Source organism: Catharus ustulatus, chromosome 8 (assembly GCF_009819885.2).
Source record: "Catharus ustulatus isolate bCatUst1 chromosome 8, bCatUst1.pri.v2, whole genome shotgun sequence".
Lineage (NCBI taxonomy): Eukaryota > Metazoa > Chordata > Aves > Passeriformes > Turdidae > Catharus > Catharus ustulatus.
In genome coordinates, this window is record NC_046228.1 from 8395824 (window position 1) to 8414788 (window position 18965).

The window sequence follows — 18965 nt, forward strand, 5'->3', positions numbered from 1 at the left end:
CTCCTGGGTCCTGACTTGAGTCACACCCAGGCTGTGAACAGCACTCACTGGTTGGTGTGCAGACCAGGTCCTGTAAGATACATAGACAGCACATCTGGCACCACAGATAGCCATGCCACCATTTGGCACACACCTGTGCACTGCCCCCCTCACCTCAAAATATCAACAGTGGGTAGTGCTTGGAAACTTATCTTGTCGGTGCTAAAACTGTCTTGGGAATTTATAGGCCTCTTCTGGCTCTATCACTCATGTATTTTTTTAAAAGTGATGCATTTTTGGGGGGAGGGCAAGTACTGTAGAAAATTGTGTGTAACTTGCTTTAATTTGCTGTAGAAAAAGTACAGGCAGAAGGCTGATGCTCTGAAGTTCACCAGTGTGGCTGACAGTTCTCAGATCAAGCATGCCAAGAAAAGCCAGGAACTTCAAAGTGATGTGAGTCCTTGACTGAATTTGTCTCTTTGCAAGCAGCTTAGGCATAACGTGGTCATTCCTGACATTTGTACACCGGTGTGATGGTGAGAGAGCCCCCAGTCATGAAGCTTTTCAATATATAAAGTTCCTTCAGATTGATTCTAAGGGGTTTTATTTGTTTATTTGGTTAATTTTCTCCTGGAATTCTTTGAACTAGAGCAACACCAACAAAAATCAAGCACCATTAGAAATGGGCTCCTGACTCTTGTTACTTTTCTCTTGGGTGCTGGACAAACTGCCTTTCTGTATGTGCTGAAATCAGAACAGTAACCACAGATTTAGAGCTTTATAGTAGGCACTTCTTTTTCTGTGGGAGGTAAGAAACATAGCACTTTGTGAAATGGGGCATATTTTCATAGTTTTTCAACATAGTTTTTCAGGTCCTCCAAGAAATTATTGGGCTAAAGCAGAGCAGTTCATTTCTCTGCTGTCGTAGCCCTGGGATATAAAAGGGGATGATTTCTGCTCCAATCATAAAAGTTCATTGATGTTTTCATTCGAAGTTGTAACGTTAGTCCTCACTGGAGTATTGTATCAGCAATTACATTTAGGTCACAAATGTTCTCTGCAGATTCAATTGCTTAGTGTTCTTCATTTCAAGCCTAGAATTCACTGTTTCTATATCCCATTAAAGACTTTCATTCTACCCAACAAGTAGCAGTTTAACATCAGGTGAAATATGTCTTAGCATGCATTTTGTAGAGTATGAATTGCTGTCAGCTTTATAGCTAGATAAGTAGCTAACTTTGAGAAATAAAATTAAAGCATCCTGATATATGTGCTGTTTCAAAGCTTCCTGGAAATTTAACCAGGATAGTTTGGTCAACCTGACTCTGTAGGTCATTTTTTAACTCATATTTAACATAAAAGATAAAGGTAATAAAGAATAACTTTCCCAAATAAATTAACTGTTACAAATCCTTGAATATTTGGGGTGTTTTAACCAGTATTCCTTCAGCATCAAATGTGGACTACTGCTTGCTGAGTCTGCTTCGTTTCCTGTGGACAGGTTGCCTACAGGTCAGGGAAAGAGCAGTTTCTTCACCAGTACACCATCAGCAAAGATGACCCTGTCTTCATGCTGGCCAAGGCAAATGCTGCCAATATCAGTGAGGTACTGTGTGATTCCCTCACTCCTGTGAGTAGTTACAGCTGCTGTGAAATACTTGTTCTGTAGGTAAAACATATGTTCTTTCTCAGAGAAGGTCCTCATGTTTTACATATAAAAACTTAAAATTTAATTCCATGCCCCTAATAAATAGTAGTCACATCTGCTGTTCTGTTTGCCACTTCTAGAGTTTGAAGCTGTGCATTTTTCACATGCTTCCAGGCAAGCAGCACACTGACAGCTTCACTGGAACCAGTGAGGTGCTGGGGTTGCAGTAACCACGGCATCCACAGTCACAGGATGTAAAGGATGACACCAGGATCTGATCTGCAGCCATGTGGTTTCTGAGCATGGAGTGAAGGAGGGACTCATTACTTGAGAGCTTTCACTGTGACTATAGAAAAAATAGAATGGATTGATAGTAATAAAGGAACTGTGCTGTTGTCATCTCTTTAGAAACTCTACAGGAGTAGCTGGGAGAAGCAGAAGGAAAAAGGATTTGTGCTTCGTTTGGATGCTTTGTCATTCTTGACAGCTAAGGCAAAGAGGGATCTGGCAAGTGATGTGAGTATGGTCTCCATCAGCCTTCCTTTTCTTAGGACAGCTGACAGTCCAGGTTGCTGCTAGTGTTGGGGATGTGTCACATATGTTTCTGTGCCCTGAGCCACCCTCACTGGATTCATGCTAAGGAGTGATGGAGGACTTGTCTGGGTGATTGGCATTCTATAATTAGTCAGAAGGTTTGCTCTGAGCAATTCAGAGCTTTTCCCCACATGCTGACTGTGTTTTCCTATTCTCATTTTGACCCGAGGGTGAATTTTAGAACTCAAAATGAAGTGGAAATCTCCTGTAAAACATCATAACTTAATACAGCTATGCCTGGCCAGAAAATTCCTGAAAGAACCTTCTGACCTCGTGAAGAATATTGTTTTTCTTACAGAGAACAAAAAAAAATATATTTCTTACAGTTTTTTGTGATCATATTATTATCAAGAAAGGGCTTATTCTTTATAGACACTAATTTCTAAGGCATTCCAGTTCTATTTTGCAAATGATCTTCTAATTTGCTTGTGTTGAGGACCCAGCATGCCACACCACGGACAGAGCATTGCTTTATTCCCAGTAGGGCTGTCAGCTTGGCAGCTGAAATCATTTACTCTTGGTCTGCTTTCTTGTTCCCAGGTTAAATATAAGGAAGGTTATGAGAAGATGAAGGGTAAGCTCATTGGAGTGAAGGCTGTGGAGGAAGATTCGCAGATGGCTCATTCCCTGCAGATGTCAAAGCTGCAGAGTGATCTGGAGTACAAGAAGGCCTTTGTGGGCACAAAGAGTCAGTTCCAGATCCCCATGGATATGGTTAACCTTGTTCATGCCAAAAAGGCTCAGAATCTGGCCACAGATATAGGATACAAGACATCTCTCCATCAGTACACAGCCCTGCCTACTGACAGGAGAGTGGCGTGGGCCAAGTGGGCTTATGGACTGCAAAGTGATGTAAGTGCAGAACTGCACCTCTTCCAGTGCCCTCTCATCCAGCCCTTTCTTCAGACATTTATGCTTGTAATGCCATGGCATCTTATGTACCTAATTTTTCAGCTATTAAACAGTGAATATTTACAGTAAATATTAACCACTTATTTCCTCAAGAGATAAATTTAAAGTGTGCAGTGTTTTTGAGGAGGGTTATAACTCCACTTACGAGCATGGCTTCTTCAAAGCCTACTTCAAATGCTAATAAAGCACTAGGATGCCTATATGATGTACATTTATTTTTGTTTCCCAATGTGAAGGAAGGTTAAGTAAAGTATGGTGATAAAAATGGTGATAAAATTCCATATGGAGACCACATGTTCAGCTGCAACCATCAGATGAACTGTCTGATACTGTACACAGTTAAGTTAGACTTCCCATTCTGAGGTTGAAAGTCAGAGCTTTTCAGGGAGACTGAGATAGAAATGGGCACAGGCCTTGCTGAAGCATGGCTGGTGAAACCTTTGTGACATCTTTGAGAAATCAGCGAAGCATTTTAAATGCAGTGCTCTTGGTAGGAGAGATTTTGTGAAGAAAGTGAGAAGTGCTCCTGTACTCTTCTTCCTTAAAGACACATAGAAAAAAACCCAAAACAAAACGCTTTGTCTCCAGTAAATCAAAAGGATATAGTTTGGAAAATACTAAGTATCATTTTTTTTTATTGCAAGTTATGGATGATCTTTTAAAGAGAGCTCCATATACAATAAAACTGAAGTTAGAGTAAAAATTGCAAGCAATAGTAAGGTGTAGACCACTTTTAAAAATTACCTTGCAAGGCATATTGCACAAATGCTGGTGTGTCCTTATACTTCTATTTCATTCTGGGGTTTTTTTGTTTGTTTTTTTGTTTTTTTTTTTGCTTTCCTTGCAACTATGCAATAGTGAATAAAACAAAAGCAGCAGCTAATTTGACTTCATTGTTGCTGCAAAGATGTCTGAGCCCTTTAATGGCATTTTAAGTGTATGAACACCAACAATAGGACATTTTCTTTCCTTTGTCAGAACCGATACAGAGCAGATTTGAACTGGATGAAAGGAGCTGGATGGATAGCCACTGGGTCATTAAATGTGGAACAGGCTAAGAAGGCAGGAGAACTCATTAGTGAGGTGAGATTTCATGACAGCATGTAACAGAATTTGCTGCATAATGTGTGCAAAATGTCTGTATAAAATTAAAATAATTTCCACTCAAAGGGGAAAGAAAAAGGCATACCACATGAAAGCCCTCAAAACCAGGGATAGGACTGGTAATTAGAGGGAAACCAGATACCAAACACATACCAGTAGGAGTCCATATAGCCTTTGCAAAAACAAAGTAGGTGACAAATGATATTATGAATAATAATGGCAATCAAACAGTGCTCAATTGCTACCCACTAGCCTACCTTTTTAATGAACCAAAACAGGAGAGATGATGAAAAGATGGAGACATTGGACCCAGAACCTTCTTTTGTAGCAGATCTGTTTCCTTCTTGCTCATTTTCCATATATATTCATGCTAGCTATTGAAATTAATATAGATATCTCTGTCTCTAGAGATACCTGTCTGTCTGTCTATCTATCTATCTATCTATCTATCTATCTATCTATCTATCTATCTATCTATCTATCTATCTCCCTATCTATGTAAAGACAGATGTCTTTCTATCTGCTCAAGTTGTTTTTATCCTTGTTTCTCCCTATAACCAATATCACTTACAGGAGAAGGCAGATTCCAGAATATTTTGTGCCTGTAGCATGAGGCCTTCAAATGAAAATCTGGTGGAAATGGTTAAAAGGTTCTGTTTCTGTTATTTCAGAGGTAGTCCTACTGGGCTAATCTGTTGCTGTAAGAGATTGAATCCTATGATTTTTCAATAACTATGATGCAGGAATCAGTGTCCATTCAGTCTGTGGTGTCTCAGAAAAATACAGTCATCCTTTCAAAACTGGCTGATTGCTACCATTATTTTTGACCCATGCAATCATCCATTGTGAGGAAGGATGGTTTTTTTAGACACCATAAATGAGATCCTCAGCTAGTGTCAAGCAAGGTAGCTTTATAAAAGCTGGTACAGTAATGCCAACTGGAACAGTAACCATGAATCTGTATAGGTATTCTCTTTGGATGTAGCAGCAGTGAAATATGCTGAGTAGAAATTTTACCCCCTAGGTTGTTCATTCTCAACCTTTTTGTGAGTACTAACTAATGTTAGGTTCCTATGAGCCTTGTCCTTTCTTACATATAGGGACTACTCCTTCTAATGCTGCTAAAAAAAATTGCCAAAATATAATCTCTAGCAATTTTATGCAGAGATATTCTGGTCAACACTGCTTTGTCTCCAAATCTGATTAAGACAAGGCACAAACTACTTTTGTTCCCTGTTACACTCAGTAATATTGCTCATTTTAAAGGTATTACTTTTGGAAACCAAAACATTACTTCTAAGCTTATACTACTTTAAAGTTCTTTTGTGTTTTACATTGGTATTTTTAGTCTTTGAAGGGTCAAAATGTTGCTTCAAATAAACTTCTGTAAGTCACAGCTCAGTTTAAAGGAAAATGACAAGCCATGAGTTTATCTCATTTGGAAATTTTGAAATTTGCATTCCAAATCTGCATTTGGAAAATTTATTATGTGCTATTTGGAGAAGTGATAAGGGTATTGATGGATTTAAGCCAACTCCTGCAGGAAGGGAAGCTTTTATGACCTGACCAAATGGAAAAAGTGTCATTTTTCCATTGAGCTGCCTACACCTTAATTATGTATATATAACAAGACCAAGAAGCTCTCAGAAGCTGCTATGAGTCCTTAACAGCAAGCAAAATGAATATCATTATCTAGAAGATATGCCATAACAATTAGGTACAGTGTCAATGACTGCACAGATTTGCTGCAGGTTTGAGGAGGTAACCTAAACCCCTAAACAATAAATCAAATAGTTGCTGTTATAAACACACTACAACTGTCTATAATTTCTTGCTTAAAGGAACTATAAATTAAAAATAAAATCGGTCATACTCTATTTGAAGTAATGTGCAAAAGATTTTAAAATCCTGAGTTCTGGAGTATTTAGGTAAGCAGAACCTGATTTTGAAATACTTTTCTTATATTTAAAGATTAATATTAATTGGCAAAAGGTTATTGTTAAATTGAAGCAAATATTAATCTGAAAGCACCTAGGACATAAAGATGAGGAAAGAGGAATAATAATTATGTTCACAAATTCACTCTAATCTCTGGCAACCTATGATTTTTCTCTTTCAAATAGCATGAAAGAGCAGCACAAAATTCACAGCTTTGATCTTTTTCTGCTCAACAGAAGAAGTACCGTCAGCATCCATATGCTTTGAAGTTTACCAGTATTAAAGACACTCCTGAGATGATCCAGGCTAGAATTAGTTATAACCAGGCTGTGGATGTAAGTTATAATGTATATACATTATGATTATAAGAGTGGTATCCTCTTTGAACGACCTGATTGAAGCACTGGCTTTCTCTCTCTCTCTTTCTCTGAGATTATCCTTGGGAACCATGAAACTTCTGTACTCTGGTGTGGTGCATCCCACAATGAGTGTGTTTCTAACTTGGACTGGGAAGAGATCCCACAGAAGTAAATGGGATTTTCACACAGAAAGCACTTTCTGTCCCATTTATTTTCAGAAGTAAAATTCAGGAGTAAGACTGACCTTCGACCTTACAAGAATTTTGGCCTTTTGATATTCATTAAGGAAGAACTTGTTTGGGGTTCTTTCCCCTTTTCAAACAGATCTTTCAAATTTCAGTTTCTGCATATTCTTTGGAAACAAAATGTAAGGCAGCATGACAAGGAAGGAAAAATAAATTATTTCAAGCTGTCATCCTGCTGAGAGAGAAATCCAGGAGGGGAAACCTTAAAGGGAAGAATTGAGGCTGTTTGGTGTTTAAACATGTTTATTTTTAATAGAAGAGCGATTTAAAAATATTGTAGACTTAACTGGGATAATACAGAAGTGAATAATAAGCAAAAGTCACTCAAAAAAGACAAGTTTCAAACATGAGAGGATGTTTTATTGTGAAAATAGATATTTTTAAAGTGAAGGAGAAGATGAAAGGCTTTGTGTAAAACACATGCTATTGTAATACTTTTGGTGTCTGTGCCTTTGGTTTAATTAATAAGATCCAAAAGACTTACATCTCAGGCAGGATAAAATAAGTCATTTTGTTCCACTGAGCCACAGTCAAAATCAGTCTGGTGCTCTACTTCTCCACACATGGAGCTCTCATTAATTTTCCTCTTATGGAGCTGCAATACAAGTGGGCCCAGGTGCTAAAAAGGTGTCAGATGGGTGAAATTGAGGGGTCCACTCTAATGCAGAGGGTCTCGAGCTCTCCTGCAGGAATAACAGCCTGGGGAAGGCGAGTCAGGTGCTCCAGACATGGGGGTCATATCTAAGGCCAAGGAAAGGTGCCCAGAGGGTGCCAACGAAAGACGAAAACTAGGCTGGAAAAGAAAAATAATGTGAGAAGGAGAGCTCTGCAGAGCCATTGCAGGGGAAGTTGCAGCTCCAGTTAATTGCACAGAACTCCTCTTACCTGTCTGCAGACATCTGAAAGTTATCTGGTCCTGGGCCAGCTCTGTGTTCTTCCTCCAAGGGTTGATGTGAGTGGCGCACACAGACAGCTCTTCTATGATGGGATAAATCACCTTCTGAGGTCTTTAAATCTCTTCCCCTTGGCTATTGAGGACCCCTTTGCAACTAACTCTGGAAATAAATTTGGAGCAATCACAGAGATAGTTACCATCCCATTTATCTGCTAAAATTGTGCACCTTTGGAGAGATATTTAGGGATCTTTGACTCCCTATATTTCTGTGGAATTTCAAAGTATTTGTGGGCTACTCATTGCTGCACACTTTTAATTACTACTGTTTATTTTTCCTCTCCCTACTCACATATGTTAGAAGTTTTATCAAATTAATATTCAAATATCAGAATTTTCATATACATTGATTTACACACTCAAAACTTCAAGGAGCTCCTCTCTAGCATACTCCAGCTGATAAGTGTATCAGACTCCCAAAGCATTTTGAATCCATTTTGACTGATGCAATTACCTGTATTTCTTAATCTGCTGCTTTTCTGTACTGTTTGCTTTCCATAAACTTAATTGTTAATGTTTTTGTTTGAACTAATGATTGAGCATGTAGAGTACTTGTCACTGAAATTCATCTCTGTTTGCAGAGGCTGTACAAAGAGCATGGAGAGAGTATAAAGCATCAGTACACACCAACAACAGATCTTCCTGAAATCCTTCAAGCCAAATTGAATGCTATGAATATCAGTGAGGTATAAACCTGACCTTTAATATTTTAAAGGAAAGTGAAAATGTTGATAGTGCTTTGCTGTTTGTCCTAAACAGGAAATCATACTAGATTTCTTTCCTTTCCCCAGAATATGATCATTCTGTGGTCTAAATATTTCTGAAGTAACACAGGAAATCAAACTTCTTATCCAACTTCACCTGCTTTAGAAAGATTAGGAATGAACAAACAAATAGTCTTTTATAATGGACATTTGTCCTGCAATAATTCCTGTTGGGCATTGATAGTTTCATTTGTGTTTGCCCTCTGCATTAGAATAGAATGAAACTCGTGTAGTAACATTTCGAGGATATCAGTAATGCTGCGATGCCAACCCTCTGAACAGAAAACCTTCTTTTTTTCTGTTTCATATTTCCTAGACTCATTACAAGGAGTCCTGGAGAAGGATGAAGGATGGTGGCTATCAGCTGAGACTGGATGCCATCCCCTTCCAGGCAGCCAAGGCTTCGGGTGAAATCATAAGTGATGTACGTGAACGTCCTGCTGATGTTGTCCAGTGGTGTGTCAGTCACTCCAGACTGTACCTGCCCTGCTGAGTGACTCTTGGTGGAAACAGCATGTCCAACCAGCTCTGCACCTGGGAGACATCTGTCCTCAGACCAGTTAGTGGTGCTTTTGGAGGTGCAGCCACAGTGAGGTGTTATTGGTAAATTAGCAAAAGCGGGTTTGAGAAAGCAAAGCTGAGCAGTTTACCTGCTGCAGACTGGTCAGTCACAGGGATTACAGTTGGGTGAGGTCTTCCTAGAACCCACTAAAGCTTCATTCAGATTTATTATCATACTCAATATTGTCAGAATTTACTGTATTATGAAAAATGTATGCATTATGAAAACCCTTTTATTCAGGTTTTAACAGCTGGCCTAACACTTCTCTTTATTCTTATCCATATTTCTCTTCCTACTTCCTTTTCAGCACAAATATAAGGAGGCATTCCAGAAAATGAAAGGGCAGATGGTTGGCTCATGTGGCCTGGATGGTGACATTCATATTGCTCATTCAGTCCATGCAACATCTCTGCAGAGTGATGTAAGTACAAGGAAGATGATGGGGCCATTCTTGAATTGGTTTCCTAACTCAAGGAGGATGCACTTAACTGTGGAATAGCCTAGTTATTTAGGACTTAGGGCTTTCTGTCCCACTTTCCAGATATTTTAATATAATCATGATATTCTTGCCATTCTTCTATGTTATTTACAGTAACATTAATTTGACAGTAAAAGAAGCCTGTGTTCTAGCACACTCCCCTGCTTCATACCACTGATGCCTATTACAGAATATTTTACTCAGTGAAAGCATCATTCAGAGGCAGGACTAATTGAAAACTAGCACTGGTCTTTGCACAGAAGTAAATTAAATTAGTTATTCAATGTTTATTTTCAGTTTATTGTTTTTCTGAAAGACCAAAGGATGAATGAGTTTATGGAATTTCAAGTTGGACTTTATTGGTTGAGGAATGGTTCTCATCTGGTCTTGACCTGTGCTAAGAATCACATAATTTGTTGTTTGCTTATAAGAATTGTAACTCTTCTGAGCATTTTGAAGACTGTGACTTGATCCAGAAAGCAGTGAAATATATGGGAGTGTGTTCATGGCTCTCAGAAGTGCTGGACTTGTAGTGTTGGCAGGCTTATACAAACAGGTAACAGAAGTGTCTGAAGAATTCATCCATCTGTCAGGTTACTCTAAGTCATTTGATGACCACCAATAACTCTGGATTGTTCATTATCCCAATGAACAGCCTGAACATCTCAAATTTGCATAATCTGATTAGGATATGTCATGTGGAAAAAGTTCTTTGAAGATTTCTGTACCTTTCTTCTCCTGGACAGAGACAAGAAGTGAAAAAAACCCCAACCCAGCACTAAGGATTTGTCTAAAATTATGAAACTAAATTGGCCAAATCAACAAATATTTTGACATGAGGGTTTGTTCTAATTCTAATATAAATAAGGCTGCTTGAAGTAGCTGCCCCTTTTTGTGGCACTTTCTAAACATGCAGTGAATTAGCACTCTTCTTGCCTGTTTGGCTAATTTTATAGATTTAATAGATGAAGTTTTAACAAAAACTTACTAAATAAATTATCTCAGCTTAATTGAATATAATATAGATGACTACTTTTTGATGAAGGATAGGCTGCCACATATTCTAATTAAAATTATTGATCTTTCACAGTATGGTTAAATAAGTTAGGGAACTTGTTTTAAAAAGAATAATTTATACTGCAAAATGGAAGAAATATGAGGAACGTCTCTTCTGATCAAAACCTGAATTTTAATTACTTTGCTGTGATATCTATGTGATCTCATTTGATAGGTGAAATACAAGCAAGGTTTTGAGGACACAAAGTCTCAGTTCCACCTGCCACTGGATATGATACACTTGGTGCACGCCAGGAGAGCCCAGTCGTTGGTCAGTGAGCAGGAGTACAGGCAGCTGCTCCACCAGTACACTGCCCTGACTGATGATGTGAGGCTGCAGTGTGCCAAGAATGCCTACAAACTGCAGAGTGAGGTAATGGCAAAGTGTCCCAGTTCATGATTTTACAGAGATAAAGTCTTTGATGACTGTGTAGAGAAGGGTTTTCAAGTGGGGATGATTGGACAGTTGGTGAAAATATCCTTTTAAAGGTCTTTCTAACAATGCAAACCCTTTACCAACTGCTGTTTACAACTTGGTTTGGATCTGGGTGAAATTTCATTTGTACTTTCACAAGAAAGGTTTAGTTTGTAATACACTTATAAACTCTGGCCCAAGACTCATCCACTGAAATTCTAAGGATAAGCTTAACTCCCTACATAGTCTTGAGTAAAGTTAACTAAATAATGCCTCACAAATCTGTAGGCAGAGCCTTGAGCAAAGAGCTTTTCATAGATCACATTGTTCCTGCACACCTCAGGAGGGACTGCATCTTAAAAACATACCTGGCCACAAAATGCTCAAAATGAGACTGTATGTCACCTTAACACTGTCAGCCAACAGGCTTGGAGATGGCAGACTGTGTCTAAACAAGTGTGACATGAGATGCTAGTTGTGTTACCCTAATTTGGGTGAAACACATAATCAGAGATTCTGAGACAGGTTTCCATCCATCCTACTCCTCAGCCTTCCCATTATCAAATGAAATAATATTGTTGTAGTGTGTTTATCAGGAACCAGTTGGTAACTTTTGAAAAATTGCTATTTACAGGGAGTCACTACTAGGTTTGGTGATGCAGAAAATATTTTAATGAAGTGTATGCAGTGCTATTTTTCCTTAGTGTTCCTTGCTTATATTATGAACATTCAGAACTGTTAAAAGTCAAGGCTAGTTTGTCTGCAGTTTCTCTTACATAAAAGAGAAAGAAAAATCATATTTTCTTATGTTTTTATAAACTGGTCTTATTTTATGTATATTTATAAATCAATAATATCTACCTGTGATTTATGTGTTATATATGAAGAAAATTTATGTACCTAGAAAAGGTTTTTTTGAGGTTAAAAATGGAAGAGTTGCAGCAGCATTTGGAGTTCGTGAGGCTCAGTAGTCCTCAGAATCCTGCATCTGTGCTGAAGATTTGGCAGGGCTGTATTCACACAGGCACATTCATAGACACGAGATCTTAGGGCAATGTGCATGAACTCTCTGTGGTAGATACTAATTTTAATGGATTTATTGTATATTTTGGGGTGAATAAATATAGGGCATCTCAACTGCAAACTGGTAATTACTTCTGCTTGGCTTTCCTTAGAATTTATATCGGTCTGACATGAACTTTATGCGAGGCGTTGGATGTATTACCCCAGGGGCCCTGGAGATTGAAGGAAAGAAGAAAGCTTCTGAACTCATCAGCGAGGTAACAAAAGAGGGTTTTGATTTCTCCACTACGAACAAGAGTTTGCCAGATGTCTTTCTATTAGACTGGGCTGGCAAAGTGACTCACAGGATAATTCCAAACTCCCTCCCCCTGTGTTTGATCATTCCACTCGTGTCCAACTGCAGATGGGTGAACCTGATGGAGTTTTAGGCTTTGCAAACTTTGCTTGCTTATTTTGCAAATCTTTCAGAATGCTTCAGAACCAGGAGGTGGTTATTTTATGTTACTTATTTAGGAATTTAAATGGGCTTTTCCAACTGTAAATAAAACTGTGCCTATCTGTAATAAGTACCTGGTACTATTTGTCAAAAATTAGAATGAGCTGTGTAGTGCCCAAAATATTACAGGGTCCTCATCTCTACTCCTGCTTTACAGTCAGTCTGTTTTTCACCTGCTGCTTTTGTGTGCTATTGTTTTTCTCCCTCTCTAGCTGGATTTTTATTTCATCTGCCATGTTCTCTGTACAGTCTCTCCTAGTTTCAAATCTTGCAACTTTTGCCCATATTCATATGGATGTGAAATGAGGAAAAGTAGGAGTTGTGTTCTAGGGAACAAATCCCTACTTGCAGTGGCCTTCCAGTTGTTTTGTTCACAATTCTGACATTGGGCCACAGGCCAGGTGAAACCTTTTCTTTCCTCACAAAAAATCCGGTGGGCTTGTTCAGCTCCTTCTCTCTTTGGACTGGACTGCCTGTGCTGTAATTCTAATACCCTGGGTTAACCTCATTACTGTTTTCAGCATATTCAGCATGGCAGCACTTTTCTTTCACGTCTTATTCCTTATTTACTTTTCATTTCCCCTGTGAGACTTAAATGCACCTAACTCAGAAGAGCAAAGGATAAATTAGTCTAAGGATTAATAGACAAACTAGAGTTTTAAGCACAAGAAGCAGTACTAGACCACTGGAATTGGAAAAAATCCTTTATCTGACAAGGCAATTTCCTTATTCTGCTCATTTTTCTTTGTGTGTGAACTCAGAGTAAATATCGTCAGCAGCCGCATTCCTTCAAGTACACATCGGTGACAGACTCTCCTGGCCTCCTTCATGCAAAATTCAGCAATATGATTGCTAATGAGGTAGGCTCTCCTAACGTGAATCACAAAATACGCTTTTCAAAATGCAGCAGGCTGGGGATGGAGAACTGCGAAAGAGACAACCCTGTTCTGAAAGCAAAATGCATCAAATAAAGCAAAAGCATCACTGATTTGTGCTTTTTCACAGTTAGATCTCTCTCTTTTTTATTTTTGTTTGTTTGTTTGTTTTGTTTTGTTTTTTTTCTTTGCTTCCAAACATTTAATACCATTTTCAATTCAATCTCTTTCAAAAAGCTCACATAGTATCCATACAAGAGAGTTCCATTATGAAGGTTTTTTTGCCTGAAACTGAGACTCAAAATTCAGGACTGTGAGGTGTTCTAGAGGGGGCTCATTTGCATACTATGATTCACCTTTGAGAGCTCCTCAAAGAGCCTTTTCTTTTTTAGAAAAAATCACTTTTCTAAATTCTGAAAAAACAAGACAAAACCTATTAAAAATCATCAAAATCATATATAATAACTTGGGGGGAAAAAAAATCAAGCTAGAAAATATGCCCACTTTCCCCAAAATACTTGTCTTTTTATTTCACACACATTCATAATACCCTTGACATTCTTAGGTCTACTTTTGCCCTGTTGAGAACATAACAATGCAAGGCTGAGAATGTAGTGGTTTGGCATCATCATATATTTATAAAAATTAGTGTAAATGTCCTTTGTGCCCTGCAAAAGCCCCACATCTTTATGCCCAGAAAAAAACTTTGCCATTTCAATGATACACTCAGCTATTTTCAATGATGGCTGACTACAGTTGCCACAATCATTAACAACTTAAGTACTGCTGTTGTATTACTGAAACAAGAGAGAAAATTAATTTCAGTTGTCCCTTTGATCTCTTTGCTAGCGCCTGTATAAAGCAGCAGGAGAGGACAGTCGGCACCACTACACTCCAACGCTGGGTCTGCCAGAGTTTACACGGGCAAGAATAAATGCAGCCAACCTCAGTGATGTAAGAATTTGTTCTGTGTTTCTTACAACTTATCTCACATGCAGGATGAATTGTGCAGTGGCAAGGAAGATGGATAAATAGAGGAGATTTGAGGTCTATTCTATTTATGCTTTCCCTGATTTGATTATAATGATGTTTATCTCCATTAGCACATATACGGTTGTGAGTAAATTAAATCTACATAAAGAACGAGACTTGTTTTGTCTGAGTTAGTAGGATTTCCCAAAGATAATTTAAAAAAAAAAATCCTTTGATTATAAAGAATGAGACTGTAACACAGAATAACAAATGAAAGATGGTTCCTTTGTTTGTTCCTTTGTGCATTTAAAAGTAAAGCAGCAGTCTACATGCGCCTTTCCCACTTTAGGCAAAATACAGAGAATCTTGGCATAATCTACGTGCTCAAGGCTACAAGCTGACAATGGAAGCGCTCCCGTTCCAGACTGCCAGGGCCTCCAGAGAAATTGCCAGTGATGTGAGTTGAATGATTCAACCTCCCTTCTTGCCTAATTTCTGTTAACTTCATGTAAAACAATGTCTAAAGCAGATTTTACTGAATTAAAGCAACTCCATAACCATGTGAGACAAGTGTGAGACAGAATATATTACTTATGAATGAGACTCTTTGTGTGAATTAGGAAAAAAAAGAAGAGGAAGAATCGCTGCTAATCGGGAACCAAGCCAGGTTAAACATCTTCCAGTGGGAAATTGCAAATGAATTGAAGTATTTGAAAACAGAAAAAACAGAGATTCTGCTCTTTTTCAGGCTTTTGACTCTTCATATTATAAATGCCCACTAACTCTGTCCATTCTGTTTTGAGCTAAGTTTTGGAAGTGTTTAGTGTTTTGAAATTGAAATGAAGTCATAAAAAGCTGAGAGTTCTTTGAATCCCCAGAAATCAGGAATTACCTGTCTGATTAGGAAGTAAAAAATTAGTGCAAATTCCTGTAAATATATGTCCCCTTAACTTCCAGAATAGGGGAAACAAGTCACCTTATCCTTATAAATATCCTATCATTTGGATTTTTGTATGCAAAACACTCAGACGTGATGGTTCCAATTTCTCAGAAAGCCTAAGTTCATCCCTCCTTCACAAGATATGTAATAAATTCTAGGAAGATGGAAAAAGTCTTCATTTTGTGTAGTATTTCTTTGCATACTTTGTCTCTAATGTGATAAGATATGAATATATTTCACGTGTTTCATGAAGCAACCATTTCTAGTTGTAATTTATAATATATATTTAACCATATTTTGCAGAGTGCTTTTGGTTTAGAGCTTCAGATCTGCTCTAGAGGGTACAAGCCCATAATAGAATTACATCCACTTACAACAGATCTGAATTTGGCCCTTCATCTTCGAAGCACTTTATAAACATTAGATGCTGTAATTTAATCCCCACAACTCTCTTGTGTGGTAGATAAGTGTTATTATCCCATTTCAACTACATTATGAACTCTTCAGGGCCCAGGCCTTCCCTTTAAAGTTCTAAGCACCCTGTTGATGCTGTATAAATAAGCATTATCATCATCATCACTATTTCACAGAGAGGATAAATGCAAGATCACAGGGAGAGTCATAGTTCCAGCTAAGATGAGAATGAGGGGTTGCTGGTTCTTATTCTTTCCAGGAAAACTGAATTTACTCTTTAAAATAGCTGGGTGGCATTTGCAAATCTGAAGGCTACAGAGTGCATGGTGTTTTGCTTTTGTACAGATTTTTTTCTTTCTGTCTTTTGTTTCCCTCACATTCTCATTCCTAGCAATAGGAATAAATTTTTCAGAGAGATAATAAAAGTACATGATTTGAGGTTAAACATGATCGATTTTTGGGGTGTATTCAGAAAATGCAATGAGATGCACTTCAGTGTTGCATCTCCTGTGGTACTTAAATTTGAGAGCAATGAGACATTCAAACAATTGTTTTCTAGTGCTATGTACATACCGGTTTTACAGAAAACATAGATGTTTCAGTAATTTATCTTAAGTTAGTTGTCTGTAATAGACAGTCTAAGTTTGGCCCATCTTCACATTTACCCTTTTTCTAAATTTTTTAGTACCAATATAAACACAATTTTGTGATGGAGAGAGGAAAATGCATTGGTGCCAGAAGTGTTCTGGATGATGCCAGGTTGCTGCACTGCTTGCACGCCGCCAAGTTACAGAGTGAACAAGAGTATAAGAAGGGATCCCAGGACGTGTGGTCTCAGTTTCATCTGCCCATGGACATGGTCAATCTCGTCCATGCCAGGAAAGCCCAGGCCTTAGCAAGTGATCAAGATTACAGACAGAGACTCCATGAATTTACAGCACTCCCGGAAGACATGAAGATGAAGTGGGCCAAAAGAGCCCACATGCTACAGAGTGAGGTAAAATCGTTCATGTGCTGCTGAGCCTGCCTAGAGAGGGACAGGACAGGACAGGGAGAACCTCAGCACTTGGCTCTTGCCTTTAGAACCCCAAGTCAGGAGTGCAGACAAATGGTGATGATGGTTGTGCCTGATGCCCTCACTGCCTGGAAATGTACAGCACACATGGGTTAGTTGATTGTCATATCCTTTTAACATGTAGGGGAGAACAAATATGAGAAATGGACAATTGGATTAAAGTCACACAGTGAGAAACCATGACTCTGAAGTGAAATCAGGATTGTTGGAATTGCAGGCACTTTGCTGACTTTCACTTTTTATTGGGTCTGCCTGATTTCATTTAATAGATTAGGATGTAAAAGCAAGCCTTTAATGTGAGTAAAGAAAGAGTAATGTGTCCTCCTAGAAATGGGGTTAACGAGGAACCATGAACCAGATAAAGTAATTAGTATTCCTGACTTGAACTCACCTCATAAAATTATTTCAAAAGAGGTTCTTTTACGCCCAGTACAAACAGGTTATTACTTACTGCTTTGAGTCATACTAATTCACTCGTGGGGCCTTCTCTTGTAACTTGCATATGATACATTATTTAATTCCTGGTGGAACGAACAAATGCAAACAGTTTGGCTTTACGATCTGATATGTGCATGGCAAATGAAAAACCTCAAAATGTGAATATGAACCAGGGAGTTTTTTTAAAAAAACTTAATAGCTGTGGATACAAAACTGATAGTTAATGATTTTCATTTTTAACAGCATCGCTATAAATCAGACCTGAACTTCATGAAAGGAGTTGGTTGGATGGCTCTGAGATCTCCGCAGATAGAAAGTGTAAAGAAGGCTGGAGAGCTCATCAGTGAGGTAACTGATAAATCTTTCATGGGATAGCAAGTCTGTAGGAATTGTTTACCATCAAGGCTCCTCGTTACATGACACTTACGAATGTAGCTTATCATTTCCTTTTGATGTGGGAGCCTGTTTATACAAGGTGTAAGTTACCAAGAAGCAGTACGGGAGACACAAGTCCACTGTGTGACACCTGCTGAATATTTTCCATTCCAAATGAAACACAAGAGTATAAGCAAAACACGCAGCAATAAATAAATGCAGGAAACTCCATTATGAAATTCTAAGCAGGTGGTTAGGAAGTTGCATGGAAAGATACAGCACTGACAACCACACTGAAGGGGCATTTGCCTGCTCAGTATCATGTATTAATGGAGAAAAATTATGAGCTGTCAAAAGTGTAGTGTTCAAAAGCTTTTTGCATGTGAATTTTTAGTGGGAAGTCCTTTGCATAGACACACACAAAAAAGTTCTGTGTCTGATACAAAGGCATCTCCAATCCCTAGCTGAAAGTGCAACTGAGACTAAAGCAGAACAGCAGCTTCAGTAGAGTGTCTTTTATGTTTTACCCCAGTTATCACACTCTTGGAATTGTTATATATCATTAACAGAAACATCTCGTGTTTTTTTCCTTTGTTTGTTTTTGTTGCCTCCTGCCCCTCTCAGACCAAGTACCGTCAGAAGCCAGAAAGTCTGAAGTTCACTGCTGTGGTTGACTCTCCAAGTTTGATTCATGCCAAAACCAGCTACCTCCAGTGCAATGATGTAGGTTACATCCTAATGTATAAGTGATCTTAACTTTTGCTGTACCATAATGCATGAAAGAATTATCTTGACATTGCTTCCAGTATCATCTGCATTCAATGATTTTTGGCCCCACAGAGGCTGTACAAGGCTGGAGGCTCTGAAGACAGGCACAGGTACACCCTGCCTCCTGATCATCCGGATTTTATCCGAGCCCGCCAGAATGCCCTTTACATCAGTGATGTAAGCAAACCTTCTCCTTTGGGGAGCTGACTTGGTAAACTTGTTTGGGAATAGAAGCTTTCATGTATGCGGAAGCCAAGTTCTCTGAGCCTGACCAGAACTAAAAGAAGCCAGAGGCAGTGAACTGCCAATGTGTTGCTAGGTTTGGGCTGGAGGAATAGGGAAAAGTCTGCTAACTTTCCTTTTGAGCATTCCTTTGATTTTCTAGGGCAGTAAGCTATTATTAAGGATTTCAAATCTTCATTATAGATATGATTAGTTCACAAATTAAAATACTGGTTTTGTTTGGATGAGGGAAGAGGGAGAATCCTCTTTCCTAGACCATCTATTCTATATATATTCTGAAGCTGCAACACTATGTTGAACTGATCCCTTAGGCATAGTTGTCATCAATCTGGATGTAACT

At 38.5% G+C, this 18965-nt stretch overlaps 1 protein-coding gene across 2 annotated transcripts in view; it reads left to right on the forward strand.

Moving 5' to 3' along the window:
• LOC116999481 (nebulin related anchoring protein) overlaps positions 1–18965 on the forward strand; it is a 47910-nt gene that overhangs the window by 24730 nt on the left and 4215 nt on the right. For both annotated transcript variants that reach the window (XM_033066224.1, XM_033066225.1), the window contains exons 21-38: positions 334–432; positions 1481–1585; positions 2036–2143; positions 2762–3073; positions 4112–4216; positions 6412–6510; positions 8313–8417; positions 8812–8919; positions 9365–9478; positions 10767–10964; positions 12182–12286; positions 13287–13385; positions 14250–14354; positions 14722–14829; positions 16412–16723; positions 17483–17587; positions 18239–18337; positions 18455–18559. In XM_033066224.1, the coding sequence (XP_032922115.1) occupies positions 334–432; positions 1481–1585; positions 2036–2143; positions 2762–3073; positions 4112–4216; positions 6412–6510; positions 8313–8417; positions 8812–8919; positions 9365–9478; positions 10767–10964; positions 12182–12286; positions 13287–13385; positions 14250–14354; positions 14722–14829; positions 16412–16723; positions 17483–17587; positions 18239–18337; positions 18455–18559 (2391 nt within the window). The remainder of the gene's footprint in view (positions 1–333; positions 433–1480; positions 1586–2035; positions 2144–2761; positions 3074–4111; positions 4217–6411; positions 6511–8312; positions 8418–8811; positions 8920–9364; positions 9479–10766; positions 10965–12181; positions 12287–13286; positions 13386–14249; positions 14355–14721; positions 14830–16411; positions 16724–17482; positions 17588–18238; positions 18338–18454; positions 18560–18965) is intronic.